The sequence below is a fragment of the Macrotis lagotis genome, chromosome X (genome assembly GCF_037893015.1).
Source record: "Macrotis lagotis isolate mMagLag1 chromosome X, bilby.v1.9.chrom.fasta, whole genome shotgun sequence".
Classification (NCBI taxonomy): Eukaryota; Metazoa; Chordata; class Mammalia; order Peramelemorphia; family Peramelidae; genus Macrotis; species Macrotis lagotis.
The window spans coordinates 645,410,766-645,436,252 of record NC_133666.1 but is presented as its reverse complement, the minus strand read 5'-3'; the positions used below and the strand labels follow the sequence as shown (position 1 = coordinate 645,436,252).

Here is a 25,487-nt window from a genome sequence, read left to right as displayed (position 1 = left end):
ATTAATTATATGACTCATAGCCATTCCCCAAAAGATAAATAGCTAAATGATATGAACTTTCTCAAAAGAGAAACTGCAAACTATTCACAGCCAACATGAAAAAATGCTCCAAATAAGTAATAAGAGATGCAAATCAAAGCAAATCTGAGGTTTCCCCTCTCAACCTGAAAACTGGTGAAATGGTAAGAGTTAATGTTAGAGGAAAGATAGGCACATTAATATATTTTTGGTGGAGCTGTGAAATGGTAAAAAAAAATGTGGGAAACAATTTGAAATTATGCTCATAAGGTAACTAAAATATCTATACCAGAAGTAGAGATTCCATTACTGGGCTTATATAACATGGAAGCCATCGATAAGAAAAAATCTCCATATATTCCAAAATATTTATAGCAACACTTTTTTTTTTTGTGATAGCTAAATATTGAAGCATAGTAGTTGCTCATCAATTGGAGAATGACCAAATTGTGGTACATGAATGTAATGGAATATTATTGTATTGTAAGAAGCTATGAATGTTTGGAGAGCAATTTGGAACTGTGCCCAAAGGGCAATTAAACTGTGTATAGCTTTTGACCCAGCAATACCGTTACTAGGTCTGCATCCCTAAGAGATCATAAAAAAAAGGAAAAAAGATCCACATTTACAAAAATACATACAACTCTTTTTATAGTGGCAAAGAGTAGGAAAGGGAGGAGATGCCCATCAATTGGGGAATGACTGAACACATTATGGTATATGAATGTGATAGAATACTAATGTTTTTTAATCTATCAAGAGCAGGTGGACTTCAGAAAAGCCTGGGAAGATTTATATGAAATGATGCTGAGTGAAGTGAGCAGAACCAGGAGAAATAATAACAGCAGCACTGTGAGATGATCTACTACAACAACTCAGTTCCTCTCAGCAGTTCAGTGATCAAGGACAATTCTAAAAGCCTTGTAATGCCAACCACATCCCAAGAAAATAGTATGGAGTTGGAATGCAGAGCAAGGCAGTTTAACTTCTTTTATGTTTTTTTTTGTTTCTTTTTCATGAATTTTTCCCCTTTAGTTCTAATTCTTTTTTCATAACATGACTAATACAGAGAGCTATGCTAAACTTAATTGTACATATCCAACTATATCAGATTGCTTGCTACCATGGGGAGGAAGGAGGGAAGACAGTGGTGGAAAATTGTGGAATTCAAAAGGTTAAATAAAAGATGAATGCTGAAAACTATCTTGGCATGTAATTGGAAAAAATAAATTAATAATATAAAAAGAAGTTATGAATGTGATTAATATAAAGAAACATAGAAAGATCCATAGGAACGAATGCTGAATGAAGTCAGCGATATACATAGTAACTAGAACAACATAAATGGAAGGAACAGGGATACACCAAAAAATCTAAAGCAAATGTAACAAAATTATTAAGGACAGAACTCTAATGAAGATAGATGAGAAGACCTTCCCAAACTACTCTGGGTGGAGGCCGAAGGTTCATAGGTCTTACACATTACACATATTTTCCGACTTTTTCCCCTCTCAATCCACCCTCTTCTGCCCTACATATTTGTCATATGGGATGGCTCTCAGGGTGGGAGGGGGGATGGATACAAAGCAATACTATAGTAATTGCAAGAATCAGAAAACAGCAATAAAAAGTTATTTTTAAAGAGAAAGTTTCAGAGAGAGTGCTGATCTACTTTGGTAGAAGAGCTTTTTTCACCTAGGAGTTCTCTTTGGGAGTGAAATTCTCTTTGGGAGAGCAGTCCTTACTCCTGGTTTCTCATATATTTTGCACTTATGCATAGTCCTGTGATCTCTTTGCTTTTCTGTAGTCCAGCTAGGTTGTGGTGGTGGTGGTTGATGTTGCTGCTGCTGCTCCTGTTGCTGTTATTGGCAGAGAATAGAGGACTAACTGTCCCTGGAGATGGGGAGATTCAAATTCAAATCCAGCCTCAGACACTTAGTGATCCCAGTCAAATCATTTACATCCTATTTGCTTCATCTGTAAAAATGGGTACGTTCTGTAGAAGGAAATGGCAAACCACTTGATATCTTTGCCAGGAAAATCACATAGAGTCAGACAGAACTGAACAACTTCAGGTCAGGGAATATATTGTTTTGCCCTTGTATAAGGGCAGCTAGGGGGCACAGTGGATAGACCCATTACCCTTTCTTCCACTTATTCAGGTTCATGACTTCAAAGTCATCCTTAACTCTTCCTACTCTCAACACATATTGCATATGCTGCCATGTTTTGTCATTTCTATTTCTTTTATAAGATCTCTTAAAACAGTTTCTTTTTCTGATTCACCTGGACCTTTACAGTGGCCTCTTAGTTGGTCTCTATGGAGTCAGAAGAACCTGAGTTCAAATTTGACGTCAGACACTTGACCGTTACCAGCTGTGGGACGTTGGGGAAGTCACCTAAACCTGATTGCGTCGCATCCAGGGCCACCTGCAGCGGTCCTAATTCCTACCTGGTCACTGGACCCAGATGCTCTAGAGGAGAAAGTGAGGCTGGTGCCTGAGCACAGCATCTCCTCTCTCAAATCTAATTCATGGCTTGTCACGGCATTCCTTCCCTGATGTCATGGCCTTCTTCAGACAAACATCACAGAACAGTAAATGATGAGGTTTGTCCTTTGTTCTGGAAGAGGACCATGGTGATGCCTTGATTAATTAAGCACACCAATGGGGGGGGGCGCTGTGATAAGCCACCAGACTCACTTTCTCCTCTAGAGCATCTGGGTCCAGTGGCCAGGTAGGAATCAGGACGCTGGGAGGCAATCAGGATTTAGTGACTTGCCCAAGGTCACCCTGCCAACTAGGTGAGACTGCATTCGAACTCCTGTCCTCCTTACTCCGAGGTCAGCCCCCTCGCTGCCCTGGAGCGCACAACGGATGCTCACTACGCTTGAGGTCCATGGGGCCGGGCCTCAGTTTCCCGGCCTGTGGAGCTGGCTCTGCTGTTTGGGGCATCCCCGAGCCTCTGCAGAGGGGGTGGGCTGCACTTCCCCAAGGCGGCAGCCAGGTGTCCCCTTCCCCTCGGCGAGGCCGGGCCCGGGCCAGGAGGAGGGGCCCGGCCGGGCCGGGGGCTGCCTCCACGCCCTCCCGCAGCCCGGGGCCTCCCCGCCCCGGTATAAAGGCGCCCGGCCCGCCCCGGCCTCCAGAGCAGACCATGGCCGGCCAGGCTGCCCCGGCGCCCATCTTCCAGGCGGGCGAGGACTGCCGGCCCTCCTGGGCCGGGGCGCCCGCGGGCTACGACGGGCCCGACACGCACCTGCAGATCCTGGGCAAGCCGGTGATGGAGCGCTGGGAGACCCCCTACATGCACTCGCTGGCCGCCGCCGCCTCCGCCCGAGGTACCCGCCGCCCCTGGGCCGCCCCCGGAGCGGGGCCGGGAGGGAAAGCTCGGGCTGGGGCTGGGGCCGGAGAGGCCTGGGTTCAAGTCCCTCGCTTCCCGGCCCGGGGCTTGGGCCGGCCTTGCGCCAAGTCCTGGGATCACCCAGCCGGAGGCCCTGGAAGTCGCTGCTCCCCCGAGGCCCCCCATCCGCCTCCGTCTGCAAAGGGGGGCTTGGACTCTGACCCCCTCCCCTCCCGATGCAGCCATCTGGGCATCGGGGCCTTCAGCCCCAGGCCTGCCGAGGCCAGGCTCCTCCAAAACCCCACTTCAGCAGCTGCTTTCTGGCTTTGGAGTCAAATTCCAAGCCCTCTCTGCCCAGGGTTAAAGGCCATCTGGCCAGCAGGCAGACTGGCATTCCCAGGAGGAGGCCTGAGGCTCGGCTCTGCTTGGAATCTCCCCGCTTCCCTTTCTGCTTTTAGGGTCAGCTGGAGTACTTCTTCTCGGCCCTATCAAATCCCACCTCTATTTTTAAGGAGTTTTGTTTTGCAAGGCAGTGGGGTTCAGTGGCTTGTCCAAGGCCACACAGCTACGTAATTATTAAGTGTCTGAGGTCAGATTTGACTTCGGGAACTCCTGACTCCAGGGCAGGTGCTCTATCCACTTCCCCACCTCGATGCCCCCAAATATCACCTTCCTAATATACTGATTTTATGTGGTATGAAGAGGTAGCTTGGTTTGTAGTGGACTGGAGAGCTGGCCTTGAACTCCCAAGCTCTTGCATCCTGATCAAGTCACTGTCAAGTTTCCTTTTTGATTTGTAAATGAGAAGGTTGGCTTTTATGGCCATACATGTACTACAGTAACCCTATAAGGCAGGTGCTCTTCTCATTTTAAAATGAGAAAGCCATGACATCATGGAGGTGATGCCATGACAAGCAGGTGAATTGGATTTCGGTGAAGGGGTGCTATGCTAAGTCACCAGCCTCACTTTCTCCTCCGGAGCCATCTGGGTTCAGTGGCTAGGTAGGAATCGGTTAACTAGAGATGACTTTGGATTCCAGGCCTTGCCCAAGGTCACACAGACTGAGCCTGTTAACTTGTCCAGGGTCCAACAACTAGTGTCTAAAACTGCATATGAACTTGGATCTTTTGGACTCCAGGTTCAGAGCTTCATCGACTGCCCCACTTGGCAGACTCAGTGATCCCTGGTGTATTTTAATGGTCTGGTTGTTTCCTAGCTCCATGGCAGAAGTTGGAACTTATTTAAACTTTTAATATTTATTTTTTTGTATATATATATATATATATATATACACATATATACATATATGTGTGTATATATGTATATATATGTATATATATATATATATATATATACACACTTATTACCTCCCCCCAATGAAATATGAAATGTAACTTTTAGGGCAGAGATTTTTTTTTTTTTTTTTTGTCATTTTATTCACAGCATCTAGTACTGACTGGCCCATGGTGATTGATCGATTGATTGATTGATTGTCCTTCAATGCCTAGTTTATGGTAGAAATTTAATAAATGCCCAATGCTTGTTTTCATGACCTTAGTATTTAGAGAAACAGTGAGATTAGAGAATCCAATCCCATCTGCAAGGTGAGAGGGAAATTGAGACCCAAAAAAGGGAGATGACTTGTCTCAGAAAGTCCTCTATGTAAGAGGCAGATCCCAGAGAAAGAAAACACATAGGAACAAATGGTAGAGACCATGACTCTGGAGACCATTCAGGGGTACCCAGGGACTATGTCTGGTACAAGGTAAGCCTCAACATGGCTCTTTGTTGGAGATTTTCTAAAACAGTCCTGCTCAAACACCTTCCATGGTTCTCATTGCCAGGAAAGAATCCAGGCACTGGATGATTAGGTGCTGGGAATACAAAAGCAACATTCCCTGCCCTTAAGAAGTTTGCTATTCTATCCAGGAACATAATGGCTACACAAATAATTTTTTTTTAATTTTTTAAATTTATTTAAGGCAATGGGGTTAAGCTACTTGCCCAAGGCCACACAACTAGGCAATTATTAAATGTCTGAAGTCAAGCCCCTGACTCCAGGGTCAGTGCTCTATCCACTGCACCACCTAGCTACCCCTTCACAAATAATTTTTGTTGTTCATCCTTCATTCTTTGTGCATGAACTGGATATAGCATGGCTGAACAATGCCAAGTGGTCAGCCCTACTCCTCCAGAGTCACTTAAGTCCAATGGTCAGACCCTACATGCAGTGGATGATCTTGGCCTTTCTAAATTAAAATCTTTCCCATATAATGTTTGACCTGATGTACAGGTCACAAGGGAGTTGATGCAATGACAAGCACATGAATTGGATTTGAATGAGAGGGTGCTGTCATCAACCTCATTTTCTCTTCTGGAGCCACCTGGATTCAAAGGCTAGCTATGAATCAAGTCAACTGGAGATGGCCCTGGATTTGAGGCAGTAAAGTTTAAGTGACTTGCCAAGATCATATAGCTAGTAAGTATCAAGAGCTGAGGTCACATTTGAACTGACTTCTGGGCTGTGTCCTATCCTACCATCTAGCTGCCCTATCTGTTCCTCTGAAACTACATCCATTCATTGACTTGGGAGAGATAAAATGATTCAATTTAACATCACAAATATATCTATCTGGGAGACCCAGAATAAAATTTTATCTATCTGTTCTGGTCTGAATAAAACAAAAAAAAACTGCTTTTTTAATCTTAAGCCATCAAAACATGAACTCTGAGTCCCAGAGGCTTGGGTTGGAGTTATTCATGAACCAGAGTGATTTGGATTTTAAGGTGGAGTCCCAAAAACCTAGAAACTACTTAGAGGGAGGAATATGATGATCCAAAGTTGTGGTTCTTTTGCTTTTTCTCTAGACCTCCAAGGCTTTTCTCACTGGTGCTGACTCAACATCTAATGAAGGTAATGAGTCAAGATCAGATGCAAGGTCCAAGAATTTCCATTTTATAGGTGAAAGAATACTTGGTTGTATTTTTCAGCTCTCTCTGGTCACCGAAATTAATATGGGAATTTCTCTTCTGAAGAGGAGACAAGGAAAAGGAAGGGAACATATATTTATTAAGCACTATATTTACTTTACAATTAGTATATCCAGGAGTTACTGACATCAATAAAATCCTGGGTCTAAGGACTTAGCCCTTTATCTAACACTTTAGGGTTTGTAAAGCTCTTTAAATAAAATGATCTCATTTGAATGTCCCAATACTCCAACAATACTTTTATTATATCAGTTTTACAGATGAGGAAACAGCAGCTGACTGAGATTAAGTGACTTTTCCAAGTGTACACAGTAAGTTTTCTGAGGCAGGATTCAAACTCCAGTTTGACTGATCTTATGTGATAAGGAAAAGGAACTGAGTAGATAGAAAATCAGCCTTGGATACTCTTAGCTGTATGACCCTGGGCAAATCCCTTAATCCTGGTTGGCTCAGAAAAAAAAAATAAGTAAGGGAAGATGTAAGGTTGGAATTTGACTGACTTGAGTCATTAACTGCTGACTTGAAGACAAGCAATTTGGGAATAGCATAGGAAAAGAGAGAGAGAGAAATAAGAGGAAGGGGAAAAAAAAATCCAGACTACTGAAGAGTAATGGTAAGAGAGAACCATAGCAGTGTGACCTAGACTTCATCATGGTGGGGATGAGGAGAATTGGTGAAGAGGGAGTATAATAAGGGGAACTCAGGAACTGGGAATCTCATGCCTTAGATAGGACAGACATTGAGTGAAACTACAAAGAGGGTTGAAGAAGCAGAGACTTTGCACTTCATTGTCTAGTTTCCCCATTGCCCTGTAACAAAAAGGGGGGGGAACATTTCTGAGGCAGCTAGGTGGTGCAGTTGAAAGGAATCTGGGCCTGGTGACTAGAAGTTTAAATTTGGTCTGGGACTTGGACTAGCTTTGTGACCTTGTTCAAGTCACTTAACCTCTATTTATCCCATTTCCTCAGCTGTAAGATAGAGAAGATAATGGCACTTCCCTCCTAGATTGTAGCAAATTAGAATACAAAATAGATGTGAAGTAAATGTGAGAGAATTGAGTGTTGGTGCACCCTTTCTAACCTCATGAAAGAGCTTTGAAGAATGCTTTTGAAGGGATTCAAGAAAGCATCAGTGAGGAAGGAGACCTGGGAGGAGAGCCTATATGTATAAGAGTTGGGTGATGAAATGCTGCACATGAAGACATGAGCTTCTTTCTAGTAGGATCACTTTTTTTTTTTTAAAGCTCTACCAGAGTTTAATGGAGTGCCTGGCAAATAGTAGGTGTTTAATAAATGGCTGTTTGATTGTTTGAGGTTGAGTCCATTTGTTTAGATTGCAGAGTAATGGGTGATGAGCCTGAGAAAGTGGACTGGAGCCAAGCTAAGAAGGACTCACATTGGCACCTAGAGAAGTATGCTTTTCTTAGTCCTTAGGGAGCCTGGAGGTTTTTGTGCAAGGAAGTGGTCAGATCTGTGCTTGAGAAATAGCACTTTGGCTGTTGTGTAGAGAATGGATTAGAGAGGAGAGAGATATAGAGAACAATTAGGATGACTCATCCAGAAAACTCCAAAACAGCCTTCCTAATTTAGCCTCAGTTTACCTCTCCTGCCATCTCTGTTTCTAGCAAATTGTTCTTTGCTTACCATGCCCCTTGACTTCATCTGTCTTTTCTCTTTGCCTTTTTTGTTTGTTTTTTAATGTTATTTTATTTTATTTCTTCCAATTACATTCAAAGATAGTTTTCAACATTCATCTTTTTTGTAAGGTTTTGAGTTCCACATTTTTCTTCTTCCTTTCCCTTTCTTCCCTATGGTATCGAGTAATCTGATATTGGTTGTATATGTACAATCATATTTAATATAGTTCCATATTAGTTGTGTTGTGAAAGAAGAATCAGCTAAAGGGGAAAAAAACTGTCTTTTTTTTTTTTTTAAAGTCTCTCCACCTCCCAACACTTTCAAATAGTCCCATGTCCTCCAGGAAGTGTTTTCTGATTTTCCCCGAGCCCATTAGTTCAGAACTCAAATTTTATATATGAGTTAAATGAGAAGAGCCAAAACTAGCAGATTAACTGGGAGGAAACCCTGGGGAGAGAAATCAAGGTGAGAATGGGGATCTCAGAATAGCCCCAGGGATGTGATCCCAATGGGAAAAGAGACTCCCTGCTGCTGGGGTCCAGACCTGGAATACTCAGACCTACAACTTTACAGGAGAGGCCATCACCAAGGAAAGGATCAGCTCAGCAGGGCTGGGTGGTTGCTCTTACAACTAGGTTATGCAGAATTCCTCAGACACATGATACTTACTAGATATATGACCTTGAGCAAGTCACTTAGCCCTGATTGTACCACATCCAGGACCATCTTCATTTGTACTGATCCATATCTGGCTACTGGACCCAGATGGCTCTGGAGGAGAAAGGAAGGCTGATAACTGAGCACAGCACCCCCTCAATCAAATCCAATTCACTTGCTTGTCATGGAATCACCTCCCTGATGTCTTGGTTTTCTTCTAGAACAGAAGACAAACATCATATCCTCATCCTCTTTTGCTAACTTTGTGACCCTAGGCAAGTCATTTAATGGCTCTTCACCTCAATTTACTCATTTATAAAATGGGGATAATAGCAGCACTTCTCAGCTTTGCTGTGAAGACAAACTTAATATAGATAAAAAGTTTTGCAAACTTTAAAGCACTATAGGAATATGAACTATTATTTTTGAATTGGTTGAGGAGAGATAGCCTACTCTGTAATAATGGATGAAGGGATGCCTACCTGCCTTGTCATCTTCATAAAAATGTGTGCATATATGTAAGCACATATATTTATCTATCTACATTACACATATATCCCTATATATGTTAACATGTAATACCCACACAGTGATACCTGTCATAATGGCATAGATTTTTGAAGTGAAAGGAACCTAAAAAATCATCTAGTCCATTTCTTTCATTTTACAATTGAGAAACTAAGACCCAGGAATGTTAAGTTCAAGATCACAGAAGAAAGAATTTCTTTTTTAGCAATAGTATTTTTTTCCAATTACATATAGAGATCTTTTTTTCTACTTTCATTTTTCTCCCTCCTTCCCTTTTCTCCAAGGCAGCAAACAATTTGACATTGATTATTCAGGCACAACCACAGTAAACATATTTCCATATTAGTCATGTTGTTACACAGATAGTGTTGAGGCAGATTTGAACTCAGGGCTTCTGTTGCTAAATCCACTGAACTACACTACTGTCTCCCCAGTAAATAAAGGATCCTTTAAAACAAAATTAAAAAAAAGCAAAGCAACAGCAGAGACCAAGAGACGCAACTCAATATGAAAAACCAGCAGGCGTTTTTCTTCTGGCACAAGATTGAGCTTGCTGCCTTCCTACAGACAATGCCTGTCCACGAGACTGTGAAGTTCACTGCAAACAATGTGGGTTTTGATTCAGACTTAGGTTTGCATCTATATTCCCATCCAACCCAGGCTAATGGAGTGTTTCACTGAAAAATAATTGGATTGGATGAGATGCCTTGCTAAGGTCCCTTTCAGATCTGAATCTTTAATCACCAGGATCTCACCGAGGATGTTGTTTGTTGGAAGCTAGTGGGTAGAGTGCTTGACCTGATGTCAGGAAGATCTGAGTTCAAATTCAGTTTCTGACACTTATGGCTGTGTAACCTGGGGCAAATCACTTACTTTCTGTGCTCCAGTTTCTTCATCTATAAAATGGGGTTAACAATTACAGCACTTGCTTCCTCAGATTGTTGTAAGGATCAAATGAGACAGTATTATGCAAACCTAAGATGCAACACAAATGCTGGGTAGTGTCGCTTTTGAAAATTGTCCTCTTTTCTGTCAACTTCCTGAGGGAGATTTAGGGGGTATGGCCCCCTCCAGTTCTCTCCAGAATCCATTCCTTTTCCCATTGAACTTCTCTCCAGATTAAGTATTTTTGAGGGGTGAGGAATAGGGCTGGATGTCCCTGTGCCCCATACTAAGAGAAACCTTGGCTAGCAGGGACACAGCCCCTCAACCTTGAGACCCCTCCCAATCCTGACATCCTATTTGTTCTAAGGCTTCCTAGCTCTGACATTCTGGTTCTAAGGGCCTTCCCAACTGAGATACCCACCAGCTATGACATTCTGTGTTCTAAGGGTACTCCCAGCTTTGGCATCTTGTGTTTTAAGTTCCCTCCCTGCTATTTAGTGTTCTAAGGGCCCTCCTGGGGAACTGGTAACACAGTGGATAGAGAGCACTGGTCTTGGGAATCAGAACAGGAGTTCGAATCCAGCCTCATACAAGTCATTTAACTGAATGCCTTCCATCCAGGGCCATTTCCAGTTGTCCTGATTCCTATCTGGCCACTGGACCAACCCCCCCTCACTCAAAACCAATTCATGTGCTTGTCATGGCATCATCTCCCTGATGCTGGGGTTTTCAAAAATGAAGGACAAACATTAAGGACCCTCCTAGCCCTGATATCCTGGGTTCTAAGGGCCCTCCCAGCTCCTAAGGGCTCCCCTAGTTTGGTCTATCTGGGAGAGATTCTAGGAGTGGACTGAGAGCTAACTGATAGGGATTTGCATAGATGGGGGAGGGCATTCTGGGGGGGAGGGGAGTCGTACAATGGACAATGCTGAGGCAGGAATGAATTCTGGCCCTACTTTAGAAACTGAAAACCACTCCTCTTTCCCGTCCTTCCTCCTGGGCCAATTCCTTGCAAGTAAAGAAAAGTGTGATCTGTTTGCAGTCCAACCCCACTCCCTTACCCAGAATAGCTTCTGTGTAAAAGGAGCCCTCAGGACCCTGGGCCTTCCAGTTGTGGCCCCTTGTCAAGTGGGCAGACAGGTGTTGGGGGTGCTGCCCCAGCCTTGGGGGGGGTTGGAGGCTAAAGTAGTTCTGGAGAAACCCCTGCAGAAAGCCAGGCAGAGGCCCCAGAGCTTCCTCCCAGAAATTACTGGTGGCTTTGGCAAATCTTTCCCTTCTCAGCTCTGGGCTTCCAATCAGAGATCACTTTAGGTCTCTTATCAGTGGGCCAACTAAGTGGTTCCTGAAGACTCCAAAATATTCTTGGCCCGTCCCAGGCTCTGGGGAGAAGATATTAGAAAAGACCGAGGCCGTTTGGTGTAGTGAAGAAGAGCCTTGGGTTTCAGTCAGAATCTCAGTTCTTAGAGCTGATCGAAACTTTGGAGGGGATTTAGCTTGATCTTCTTACAAATGGGCATCCTGGGGAAAACAGTCAGGATTTGACCCCAGCACTCCACATTCAGTGAACTTTCCACTACTTTCCTACCTTCTTTGTTTGTTTGGGGTTTTTTTTTTAGTTTGTTTTTTTTTGCAAGGCAAACAGGGTTAAGTGGCTTGCCCAAGGCCACACAGCTAGGTAATTAAGTGTCTGAGACCGAATTTGAACCCAGGTACTCCTGACTCCAGGGCCAGTGCCTTATCTACTTCCTCACCTAGCCGCCCCCTTTCCTACCTTCTTGTGGCAAATATAGTTATTCCTATTTCATAGCTTGGGAAATGGAAAATCTGAGAAATTTAGTGACTTGTCCAAGATCTGTTTTCTGAGGCGCAGTGCTTGGCTATACCATGAAATCTTGAAGGAAGGAGGTGAGAGATCCGTGCACTAATTTCTGCTCTACCACTGAGTTGCTTTCTGAGAATGGGCAAATTACACCTCCTGTTTAGGCCTCAGGTTACCTACCTGAAGAGTCAAGAGTTGAACTGGACAAGCTCTGATATCCTGTGTTCTGAGGGCCCTCTCAGGTCTGACATCCTATATTCTAAGGGTTCTCCCAGCTCTACATCCTGTATTCAAGGGACCCTCCCAGCTCTGACATACTGGGTTCTAAGGGCCCTCACTGCCCTGACATTCTTTGAGCTCTAACATTCCTCCCCATCACACACTCTTTTGCAGCCAACCTAGGCTCTGTCTTATCCCTATACACAACAACCCCATCTCTCTGTTCTGTGTCTTTGATAGACTTTTGTTCCCTTGGGTCTGGAACATTGTTCCTTCTCTACTTTCTTCAGAGCCTTGTCTTAGGGGCTGCCTCCCATCCAAGGCCTTTCCTGATCCTTCTTGCTTCTGAGATGACAGAATTCTATCTTTCCTTCATGCCTGTTGTGTGTGTGTGTGTGTGTGTGTGTGTGTGTGTGTGTGTGTGTAGCTGATATAGCCTTTTGCTTGGATGTCAACTCCTGGAGGGCAGACCCTGGTTTGTACTTATGGACTCTCCTTCTCTACACCTACTAACCATTACACCTACTACATGATTTATCATGATTATTTGTTGTTGAATAAATTTGATTCTGTATTTTATAACAGGCTCTAGGAACTCTGTGTATGTATGTTATATGTATGACAAAACTCCTGTAACCTGGGGTGGCTAGGTCCGGGAGTCAGGAGGACCAGACAATAATGACCTAGCAGTGTGGCCTTGGGCAAGCCACTTAACCCCATTGCCTTTCAAAAAAAACCTAAACCCCCCCCCCCAAAACTCCTGTAACCTGCACATTAACAGACAGTATGGGGTAATATAATGAGATGACAGACAGTGGGGTCATAAATATCTTAAAAGGAAGAATTCAGGTGAGGAGTTGGGGAGTGTTTCCAGAAGGCAAAAGGGAGGAGGTGGGATTTGAGGGGGTAGATTAGGTTTCCTGAGACAGAGAGTGAATGAGTGAATAAAAAGAACATTTTAAAGCCCCTACTTCGTGTCTGGTACGTGGCAGGTGCAGGCAAGTGGTCAGGGACACTAATATATAAGTGAGAGTGTCCCTGTCCTTATGGAGTTTACATCTTAATGAGAAGAGGCTACCCAGGGGAATGATGGTAGAGAAGGCAGTCCAGGTTTGGGCAGTCACAGGAATGGTGATTGGAATTGCCACGTCTTGCCTTTTTTTCCCCCAGAAGCAGTTGATTTGTTTCTTGTTCCCAGAGCAAGAATTGTGGGGTGGGGGAGAGAGAAATGTTTAGGGTAGATGGGACTTAGTGGTTGGATGAGATGGATTTCTTGCTCCCTCACTAATCAAGTTGGCTCTGTTCTAGGACAGAGAGAAGAGAAGCTAAGACCTTTTAAGTCCTTGGAATGTCCAAAACAAAACAGTTATCTAGTCCAAGCCCATATTTTTCAGAAGAGGATACTAAGGTCTACAGAGGTCTTGACCTCTGTACAGAGGGTTATACAGAGAGTTAGTCATAGCAGAGATTGAATTCAAAACTAGAACCCAACTACAAAATTGGAGCTGCCCCTTCCCCCCACTTTCTGCAATTTCTTCTTGCCTCTCAATGACAGGGGGGGACCAGAGGTTCTGGAAAAAGCCCTACTTGGTGAGAATGTGAAATTTTTATTGAAATTCAGCCTCAACCGGGGTGAGGTGGGTGGGCTTTAAAATCATCTCCCTGGGGCCTTGGTAGACCCTGGGTCATTTTTCCCTCTGGCTTCTATCCCAGGGGGAAGGGTCCTGGAAGTCGGCTTTGGAATGGCCATTTCGGCCAGCAAAGTGCAAGAAGCCAACATCCAGGAGCATTGGATCGTTGAGTGCAATGATGGCGTCTTCCAGCGGCTTCAGGAGTGGGCCCAGCATCAGCCCCATAAGGTAGGGATCTGCTTGGGAGGGACATCTTGTCCTGAGTGGTCTCCCACATGGCACACCTTCAGTGACCAGTCTCTAAGGAGTTGTGGAAGGAGGGGAGGAATGGAAAGAAAATAAATGTAGTGCTTAGGAATATTATCTCTTTTGATCTTCATAACAACCCTGGGAGATAGGTGGTGTTAATATCCTCATTTTATAGTTGGGGAAACTGAGGCAGACAGTGGTGAAGTGACTTGCCTAGGGTCACACAGTAAGTGTCTGAGGCTGGATTTGATCTCTCTTTTCTCTCTTCTGTCCCCAAGGTTGTCCCCTTGAAAGGCTTGTGGGAAGAGGTGGTGCCCAATCTGCCTGATGGACATTTTGATGGTGAGAAAGCACAATGAGGTCCACAGGGAATAACCATAACCATCTCATTTATGTATTGCTTTAAGGCTTTCAAAAACTAGCAAATTATCTCATTTTATCTCACAACAACTCTGGGAAGTAAGATACTGCTATTATCCCTGTTTTATAGATGAGAGAACTGAAGCAGACTGTGGTTAAGTGATTTGCTCAGGGGTCACACAGCTAGTAAGAGTCTGAAGTCACATTTGAACTTGGGTCTTCATAGACTCCAAGTCTAACACTATGACAATTGACCACTAGCTCTCCAGGAAGGATAATGGAACAGCAGTCTGTGGTAGATCTGGAAATTTCCTTTCACTAATGAAATAGTTTGAAGGTCTCCTCAGTCCCACTGGACAGCTGTGACTATTGCCTGGAATCCTGACATTGTAATGGCCTTTAGATTAAGGCATTGGCACTAGGAAAGACTCCTGCTCAAAGGCCCCTGGGAAAGAGTTAATATATTAATGCTGCCTCCCTACCCAGCCTTGTTGCTATTGGGAGCTTATGACCTTGGCCCTGTTTACACCAGGTTCCCTCCTACCTACTCAATATCTCTATAAGTCAACATAGTTACCCATTAGTTGGGGGGCCACATTAAGGAACAAGGGCCTTACCGTTGTGCTCAAGGACAGAATTAAAAAAAAACTTCTTAGGGATTTTTTTTGTTTGTTTCTTTTGGGTTTTTGGGTAAAGAATTGGAGATAGGAAATCAGTCCTTTTTGCCTGAAGTTGACAGGCTAAATAGTGTAACTAACTGTAATGAGTACTTTTGGTTCAAATGGACATATAACAAAAAGTATTTGATGGAAGAATATGGAGGCAGAAAGTTAGTACACTATTAAAATAGTTGCAGAAAAGCCCTTGACAAAAATGCAATGTTCATTTATCCTAAAAAGCAACAAACAGAAAACAAATCCTACAAAGCTTAGATATAGGATATTTTTTAAAATGTGATAAATATACACATTTTATATATATATATATATGTGTATATGTATACACTGTGTGTACATGCATGTGGAGGTATAAAACGCAAAGCAAGAATTATTTTTATTTTTCATTAAACTTTTTTCCAATTACATGTAAAAATCATTTTCAACATTCATTTTTTTATAAGATTTTGAATTCCACATTTCTTCTCCTTCCTTTCTTTCCTCTCCCCTTCCCATGACAGTGAGAAATCTGATAAAGGTTATACATTGCATTATTTTATTTATTTATTTATTTATTTTTCAAGGCAATGGGGTTAAGTGGCTTCCCCAAGGTCACACAGCTAGGTAATTATTAAGTGTATGAGGCCGAATTTGAATTCAGGTCCTCCTGACTCCAGGGTTGGTGATCGATCTATCCATTGCGCCACCTAGCCGCCCCCATAGCATTATTTTTAAAAGGGGAAACCCAACAAGCTTTCCCAATATAGGAGCAAAGCAAGAATAACTCCTTTCCTCATTGTTTTTACTACAGTTCCTATAAATACTCGAAGTAATAAGAAAAAGAAGCTAAAAGCAAAGAATGGGTAAAGCAGAGACAAAAGTACTCCTATTTATGGGTAATGTGGTAGTTTCCTTAGAAAACCCTAGAGAATCAATCAGCAAAGAAAATAAAAGAGAAAATTAAGAACTTAAGCAAATTGATATGATTCAAAATATCACCACATTGACAAATGTTACTCTATCATTTGTTTTTGCTAAACTATTTTCTTTATTGTGTAAAGCAAAGATAGTCCCATATAACATTTTTAGAGAATACAGTTAAAAGCATTGTTTCTCTGGAACAGGAATTCTATATGACACCTATCCCCTCTCTGAGGAGACCTGGCATACCCATCAATTCAACTTCATCAAGGTAAGACATTGACCTTCACACCTGTGATCAAGATCCTTAAAGTCTATCAGCAAGATCTAAGGGAGGAGGGGCTGCCTCCAGCAACAGGGATGGGTTTGCATTTGAGGCATCCATGGCTTTTCATCCTTTGTTACCCAGAGCATTAGTGAGATAGGCATGAAGGGGGAATGGGAAGGGGGCTCATTAAGACTCTGCCCTTTCACCCTGCCAGGCTCATGCTTTCCGCCTGCTGAAGCCTGGGGGTGTCCTCACTTATTGCAATCTCACGTCCTGGGGAGAACTGCTGAAGACTAAGTACACGGATATCAAAAAGATGTTTGAGGTGAGCCATGAACCTAGCTGCCATGCCCTCCAGCATGACTTCTAGACCATCCACGATCCATCCTCCATATCATCCTCTACCAGTCTCCTCTCCATATGTCTGTCTTTGTATAGGGAGGGGCACAGGATGGGTGAGAAAGAGCCCTGGTCTGTGAATCAGAGATGTGGATTCTAGTCCTGATGCTGTACATCTTCCTGGAATGAATCTCAGGCATAATAAATACTTCTTTGTGGGCTTTGGTTTCTCCTCCATAAAAGGAGGGGTTGGATAAGATGGTTTCTAAGATCTGATATTCCATGTCTTAAGTTGGCATGTTTAACTGGCTGCTAGGTGATGAAGTAGACAGAGCATCTGGCCTGGAGTCAAGAAGACTGCTCTTCCCAAATTCAAATCTGGTGCAGATACTAGCTATGTGATCCTGGGGAAGGTGCCTTGGTTTCCTCATCTGTAAGATGAGTTGAGGAAGGAAATGGTAAAATGCTCCACTATCTTTGCCAAGAAAACCCCAAAAGGGGCCTGAGGACTGACAACAAAGTCCATACCCTTAGGCAACTTACTTTCACTGGATCTCAGTTTCTTTCTTTCTTTTTTTTTTTTTGCAAGGCAATGGGGTAAAGTGGCTTACCCAAGATCACACAGCTAAGTAATTATTAAATGTCTGAGGTCACGTTCGAACCCAAGTTCTCCTGACTCCAGGCCAGTACTCTATCCACTCTGCTGCCTCAGGATCTTAGTTTCTTAATTACAAGTTGAAGAGGGTGAATCAGAAAGCCTCTGAGACCCTTTCCAGCACTAGATCTGTGATCCTTATAATTCTAATAATTGTGTTCTAAGCACCTTCCCATCTTCTCTTGATATTCAGTATCCTAAGCTACTCCTCAACCTTGACATTCTTTAATGTCTCTCCATTCTGTGTTCAAGAATCATTCTAGCTCTGATATCATGTGTTCTAAGTTCTCTGATATTCTCTGTTCTAATGTTCCTCCCAGCCCTGATAACATGTGTTCTAAGGGCCCTTAGAAGAGCATAGGAAAGGGCAGCTAAGTGGTACAATGGATAGAGCACCAGCCCTGGCAGAGTCAGGAGGATCTGAGTTCAAATCTAAACTCAGATACTTGTTACTTATTAGCTGTGTGACCTTGAGCAAATCACTTAACCCCATTGCCCCACCCCCCCAAAAAAAAGAAAAGGGCATAGGGGGCAAAGTTGAAGTCTCTGAATTCAGAGCCAGCTTCCAGAGATGTGAGCATGCTGCAGATGTTTGCTTTCATCCTTCCCTAACAAGAACATCAATTATAACAGCTCATATTTCTCTACTGGCTTTCTGGTTTATAGAATACTTTGCCAGTCATTCTCCTAAAGGATTATAGACAGTACAGCTGGAGAGGACCTCAATTAAAGAAACTGAAGCCAAGGAGATTTATTGATTAGCCTAAGGTTATGGGATCATAGATTTATATTAGAATGGGATGTTAGGCTCATCCCTCTCACTTTACAGATAAGGAAACATGCCTAGAATAGTTAAATAAATGACCCAAGGTTATCCAGATCATGTGTCAGAGCTCAAATTCAAACCCAGGTCCCTTGATTCATGTAGCATCACAGATTGAGAGAGAGAAATTCTAGGTTGTTCATTTCATTCTTCCCCCTCATTTTGACAGTTGAGGAAACTAAGACATATTCTATCAGGTAGAAAGTTTTAGAAATAATATTGGTTGATATTTTGTTTTAGTTTTCCAATTACACATTATCAAAGTTTTTCAACATTTGTCCACTTATATATTTACAAGTTACACATTTTTTTCCCAACCTTCCTTCCCACATACTATCCCTCAATGGCAAACAGTCTGGTTAAAAGTTGTACAGATGCATTTATGTTTACCATGTTTACATATTAGTCATTTTGTGTATGAAGAATTAGGACTAAGGGAAAAGAAAGAAAATCATGGGATAGGGAGGAAAAACATAAGAGAAGCAGATCAAATATTTGAACCCAGGTTCTCCAATCTAGCACTCATTCCATTCCATATTGTTTTTGTTATTCAGATACCCTCCTAGGTAAGAAGTGGGAAGCTCATTGGAAGGCCTACCTGCAGAGGAAGACTGGGGCTTATTTTTTTTTTAGCTACATGAATTCATTTAAGATCCATTAAGATGGATAGACTGGGATTTCTGTCAGTGCTGAGATATCCACACCAATAAATTTGTAGATTCTTGAAATCTTAAAGATGTATTCATGACCAAACTTTTATTATTTTTCTGATTTTGACTGCTAAAGATGGAGACCATGTCAGAGTCTGTGCCAAAGTTATAGGACTCCTCCAAACAACTCTCCCTTCTCCTTAGCAAAGACTCAAAGCTGGAAGGGATCTTAGAAATCCTCCAGACAAGTTAAACTTGTCTGTCTGGTTTTTGCAAGGCAAATGGGGTTAAGTGGCTTGCCCAAGGCCACACAGCTAGGTCATTATTAAGTGTCAGAGACCGGATTTGAACTCCTGACTCCAGGGCCACTGCGCCACCTAGCTGCCCCAAAGTTAAACTTGTCAAAGGTCCCACAGATCATTAGTGGCAGACCCCACATTTTTGTCCAGATTCTTTAACTCATAGAGGATCACTGATTTAATTTAATTAGTTAAGAAATTTCAAGACCATCTAGGAAAAAGGAACCAGAAGACAGGACTAGTGAAATGTCTTGTCTCAAATCCTACTGGTTTTAAATGTTAAGAGCTAAGAGTCAAATCTAGGTCCCCTGTTTCAGATTTGTCACGTGCATTTTTCCAGTGTGCCTCCCAGTGGATGACCCAGGTCTTTCTCTCTGTTGTCCCTTAGGAGACCCAGATTGCAGCCCTGGTGGAGGCAGGTTTCAAGAAAGAGAATATCAGCACTACTGTGATGGACCTAGTGCCCCCTGAGGAATGCCGCTACTACTCCTTCCCCAAGATGATCACCCCAACAGTCATCAAACACTGAAGATGCCAGTTTTCTCTTCCTGCCAGGCTGACCCTGGACTGGGGGCACCAGGGACTTTAGCCTGCTAGGTTTGCTCAGTAGATCCCAGACAACATATTAACAGTACTTGACAGAGGAACTTGACACAAGAAGAGAGGCAGAGAGTAAGCAGGGGATTGAGGGACTCTCTAGGCCTGTCTCTTGACTCAAGGCCCCAAGGGTAGTAAAGAGGCTTCTGTTTTAATCCAACAAAAGCATATTAAGCTCTGGGTTGAGCCCAATGCTAGATGTTAAGGTTTAGGATTTTTCTGTCTTTTGATTTGTCTACCATCTTAGTCCTTGAAAGCCACTCAGGGCCTTAATTTGTTTCATTTGTAGAAAAGGTACATGTACCTGCTTGACAGGAAAGTTAATAATTAGGCTACCTATATGGAATGTTCTTCACCAAAAGTCTCTCCGAGGAATTGTTTTAAGGAAATAGGCTTCCCCTTTTATGTAGGGCTTATCAAATGCTCAAAATGGTGCTGGAGAAGTCCAGAGAAGTCTAGAGCTTGGCCCCCTAGCTTTGAGGGGTTTATACCCCATTTTAGACAAGAGTATTGCTGATCCAATAGTGAGTCTAGGGGTCAAATGCTCCTATTATGAGGTTTCCCCTCATTGGAGGGCTTTAAAGAGTCAACATCTACTTGTTGGGGATGGGATTCTTATTCAGATGACAGCTGAATTAGATTGGGTGGCTTCTGGGGTCTCCATAGCACCCCTTGGGATCAGGGAAAATGTTTTTATCTTTCTTTGTAGCCTCAGGGTGTAGCACAGTGCCTAATACTTAATGCTTAATACTTCCTTGTGTGGCCGGTTAACCCCTTTCCTTTGAGATGGGCGGAGCAAAGAGTAGGCCCATGTTATAGATGGTAGAGAGGCATTGGATCTACTAGAGAAGACCCAGGTTCTTGTCTCACTTCCGGTGCATACCGATGTGACTCTGGGCAAGTCACAGAGCCTGGTTCCTCGGAGAATCTTCTTCAGATTAAGCTGCAGATCTGCATCGGTACAGGAAATTTCTTCATTGGAGTGTCCCCTTTCATCGCTAAAGTCAGAAGTTCAGTCCCTTTCCCTTTATAAGTGAAAAAACTGAGAAGTGATTTGTTCTTAGACACTAAAGTTGGAGTTGGGATCTGAACTTGGGTCTTGAGTCCCAGAGGCTGAGGGTCTCCAGCAAGTTCCACCATCCCATTTGTTCTCTTTCAGTCTGTTTCCCTATGGAAATCCATTTGAAAGCCTTAATTTTTATTAATACACTGTGAGGTCCCCCTCCATCTTTTATTCAGATTTTGGTGCTCTTCAGACCAGGTGCTCTACTGGGGTGGCAGAGGTCCTGTGGGGGAAGGGAAGGCCTTGTATTTTCTCAGTTGTAGCAGAAAACCTGCTGCTAAAATAATAAAGCAATTCTGACCTCAACTACTGATGCAAGGTGTGTGTGTGTGTGTTGTGTGGTGTGTGTGTGTGTGTAAAGGAATGAAATGTGGGGGTAGAAGAGATTAGGGAAAAAGAATGGAGAAAGAAGGGGTGAAGGATCAGCAAGGGAAGGGAGGAGAAAGGGAAAAGATAAATGAATATGGGGATGCAAGGAAGCAAATGGTTCTTTGAAAGCAGTTCAAATAGGAAACAAATCCAAAGGACAGAGGCTGCTTCCTATATTGAGCTTGGGACCTTCTCAGCTCTACTTGAAGCCAACCTATTGCCTAATTATCCTCCTATTGAAGAAATGATTACCGGGATTCTGCCAACTTTAGGCCTATTGATACATCCAGTCACATGCATGCCAAAACTTCACTGGACAGTGAGATTACATAAAGCACTTCACATCACCTAAAATTTCTCCTTTATTTCTTGATATTGGGAAAGACTGAAGGCAAAAGGAAAAGGGGATGGCAGAGGATGAGATAGATGGTGTTATGGAAGCAAGAAATAGGAGCTTGGACAGACTTTGGGAGATATCAAAGACTAGAAGGACCTGGAATATGATCCAAAGGCTCACAAAGAGTTGGATGTGACTGTCTAGATCCTTCCTGAGTTATTCCATATGAAGAATAATTTTTTAAACATTTTGTTTTCCAATTATATACAATAGTAAATTGTACCCATCATTTTTTTCAAGGCTCTGAATTCTACAATTTTTTGCCCCCTCCTCCCTTCCCTCTCCCCCAGGCTGTCTGACAGTCTCCACATTGCTTCCATGCCATACATTGATGTAAATTGAATGTTGTAAGTGTAAACATAAGAATAAACATAAACCCCCTCCCCCCCCCCCAAGAAGATGGGAAACCTCAAGAATAGAGAGAAAAAAAATTGTACTTTAGTCTGTGTTCAGATTCCAATGGCTCTATCTCTGGGATGAGTTCCTTTATCATAAATCCACCAGAGAAGTTGCTTCAATATTTTTCTCACAGTTGCTATTACTAACTACCTCCACTCTGTTCCTCCCCACTCTCATTTTCTTTCTCTCCTTTCATCCTGGCCCTGTCCAAAAGTGTGTTGCATCTGAGTACCCTCTCTTCTGTCACCTATTCCCCCTTCCCTCCCCCCATTCCCCCTCATCCCATCCCTTCCCTCCCATCTTTCTCCAGCGCAAGACAGATTTCCTCACCCTATTAAGTGTGTATGCCATTTCCTCCCTGAGCCATTTCCGATGAGAATGAAGGCTCACTTAATTCCCCCTTTCCTTCCCTCCTCCCCTCCATTGAAAAAAGCCTTTTTTTGACTCTTAGGTGAAATCTCTCAGCTTCTTCATCTCCTTTTCCTTCCTTCCAGTACTTTTCCCCCATTGCCCTTTGACTCCATCCCTTTACCACATCATACCATCATATTCTGCTCCTTCCTGTGCCCTATTTATGCTCCTTCTAACAGCTCTTATAGATGAGAAAGTTCATATGAGTTAGCACTATCTTCTTCCCGTGCAGGAATACAAACAGTCCAACATCATCAAGTTCCTCAGTCCCTCTCTTCCACTCTCCATGGCTCATCATACCATCATATTCTGCTCCTTCCTGTGCCCTGTCTATTTATGCTCCTTCTAACAGCTCTTATTTTTTAGGTTTTTTTTTTTTTGCAAGGCAAACGGGGTTAAGTGGCTTGCCCAAGGCCACACAGCTAGGCAATTATTAAGTGTCTGAGACAGGATTTGAACCCAGGTACTCCTGACTCCAGTGCCGGTGCTTTATCCACTATGCCACCTAGCCGCCCCCTAACAGCTCTTATAGATGAGAAAGTTCATATGAGTTATCAGTATCTTCTTCCCGTGCAGGAATACAAACAGTCCAACATCATCAAGTTCCTCAGTTAGTCCCTCTCTTCCACTCCCTCTATGGCTCACCAGAGTCCTGTACTTGGAGATCAAACTTTCTGTTCAGCTCTGGTCGTCTTGTTAGGAAAGTTTGATGAAAGTCCCCTGTTTCATTGAAAATCCATCTTTTCCCCTGAAAGAGGATGTTCAGTTTTGCTGGGTATGAAGAATAATTTTAAGTAAGAAAGTAATACAGAAGAAAAAATCAGCTAAAAATATGAAAAGATACTTGATTTTCTAGTCATGAAGGGAGGTGTCTTCTCATATCTTTAGGCCATTTGTGTTTCTTTGTAATTTTCTAACATGAACTTTTGAATACCTTGTTGCTGTTATTCAGAGCAAAACTTTATAATCTTGGGAAAGCAATAGCAAAGGGTGAAGATGCTTTACAGGAAGGATGGAGCATAAAAGAATGGTCTGAACCATTTACAAAATTAATGGACATTCAAATGGGAATTGCTGAGGTCTTACAACTGTGGGAGCCTGCAAAGTACTTTGAGAAAGGTAAAAAGATGAACAGATAGTGGCTTAATAAAAATTAAACAATACAAAGCTTACATTGCAGAAAGATAAGGCCTTTCCCACAGTCCTCTGAGCTTGCCATACCCAGGCTCCCCCATGGTCTTTTGTATTAGAAACATGACAAAAATAGCAGGCTGCAATCTGGACTCCTGACTTCCCCCTAGCTAGGTCATGTCAAAAATCCTGTTTCACATCTCCAGCCTTCTCTAACAGCCCTAGGTTGGCAGGGTCCTTTCTCTCTTGGCAGAGTTCACCTTTGAATGCCAAGTTAGAGATGAGGTCTCTTAACAATGTTGGTAGTCATGGGCGGTTAGGTGGCGCAGTGGATAAAGCACCGGCCCTGGAGTCAGGAATACCTGGGTTCAAATCTGATCTCAGACACTTAATAATTACCTAGCTGTGTGGCCTTGGGCAAGCCACTTAACCCCATTTGCCTTGCAAAAAAAGCCTAAAAAAAAAGTTGTTGGGGAAGCTAGGTGGCACGGTGAATAGAGCAATGGCTTTGGAGTCAGGAGTACCTGGGTTAAAATCTGACCTTAGACAAACCTTAATAATTACCTAGCCGTGTGGCCTTGGGCAAGCCACTTAACCCCATTGCCTTGAAAAACTTATAAAACCAAACAACAAAAAAAGTTAGTAGTCAATGAGTTTCCCACAGGGCTGTTTCAAAAGTTGACCTCTTACTCTGGCCAAGGTTTAATGAGGATATGATGGTCTTTATTTTTATGTTTTCTTCAAAATAGCCCTGTGAGACAGGCAGTAAGAGTGAAAGACAGGGCCTGGATTATAACCTAACAGTGGGTTGGTTATTCCCATGGAATTGGTCCATTAGTATATTTATAAGCTAGACTCAGAATTGAGATCAGTTTGGATGATTTCTTTCCAAAATTGCATGACTTATTTCCCAGGAAAACCTTATTTCATCCCTAATAGGTTTCAGGTGATGCTACATAGTCACAAATTATAAAATGCACCATGATCTTGAAAGAATCAGTTACACATGACGCCAAAAGGCAATGGAGAGACGCTGGTGCATGTCTGTGGTGGGCGGTGTGTACAATCACAGGCTGCTGCATCTGACTGATAATGACATGTGTGGGGTGGACAGCATAAATTACTTCAAGGATATTCCGACCTGAGAAAATGGGCCAGTCATCACTGGTATCTCCAACTATTAAAAGAACCCAAGGAAAGACCTCAGGGAGGATTTATGGGCAGAAATGGACAAAAGCCAGGTAGGATAAATGGAGGGATTGTGGGGCTATGCTGTGAATGGGGTCCTCCATATCTATGGGTTCGTGGATCCATCTGAAGCACTCCAAGAAAGGACTTGATCAAGGATTCAAACCCAACTCTTGCAACTCCCCAGTCTCCTTGGTTATTTCCATGAGGCTTTCTCAGCCCAATACCCCTGGGGAAACCAGGTCTCAGAACACATACTCTATAGTTCTAAAAGAAAAATTGGAACTGTTTTCGGTTATTTCTGAGAAATGGGGTTAAATGACTTGCCCAAGGTCACCCAGCTAGGTAATTTTTTTCTTGTTCTAAAAAGAATGGTCTTCCCTCTATAAAAGGACTTCTGGAGGGTGGGTCTATAAAAAGGGCCCCCTTCTTCCCTGTTCTAAGCCAATGTGCACATCCAAAAATCTGGCCAACTCTTCCATTTGTGAGGAGAGGGTTGAAGATCAGAAAGAAGCATAGATGCTGAGAGCTGGAAGGATTCTTTGAGGGCAGACAGAGAGATCTTCAGGTTCACACTCATTTTACTGGAATTTGGGGACTAGAGCAAGCAAGTCACTGTAAGGACTGCAGTACTGCAACTCTCAGGTCAGGTAAATGAGGAAATAGAGCAACTCTCCATCATTCTCACCAAGCATTTATTGAGCACCTCCTATATCCAAGTCAGAGGATTCTTCACTTCAGTATTTCCTAAAAGTGAGCAGTACTAGTATACATAAAAATGATTGTGATAAAAATTTAATTCCTACACGTAATATGAAGCAGCCTTGGACATCCTAAGTATAACAGGAATGGGGAGGTGGTGGTGAAGGGAAACGTGCTTCTACATGCTTAGGACAGTGAAGATTATGGGGAATGCCAAAGACATCACTGACCCTCCAGTGATGAGGATGCCTTTCCTTCCTTTCACCTCACCCAGTCCCCACTGGC

General features: G+C 42.9%; 1 protein-coding gene across 1 annotated transcript; it reads left to right on the top strand.

Annotated features, from left to right (window-relative positions):
• Window positions 1-3,156: 3,156 nt before the first annotated feature.
• Window positions 3,157-19,891, top strand: GAMT (guanidinoacetate N-methyltransferase). The gene is made up of 6 exons (XM_074204566.1): window positions 3,157-3,355; window positions 13,808-13,953; window positions 14,253-14,316; window positions 16,115-16,182; window positions 16,394-16,504; window positions 19,334-19,891. The coding sequence occupies exons 1-6, from the start codon at window positions 3,172-3,174 to the stop codon at window positions 19,472-19,474; spliced, it is 714 nt and encodes a 237-aa protein (XP_074060667.1). The 5' UTR covers window positions 3,157-3,171; the 3' UTR covers window positions 19,475-19,891.
• The last annotated feature ends 5,596 nt before the right edge of the window (window positions 19,892-25,487 follow it).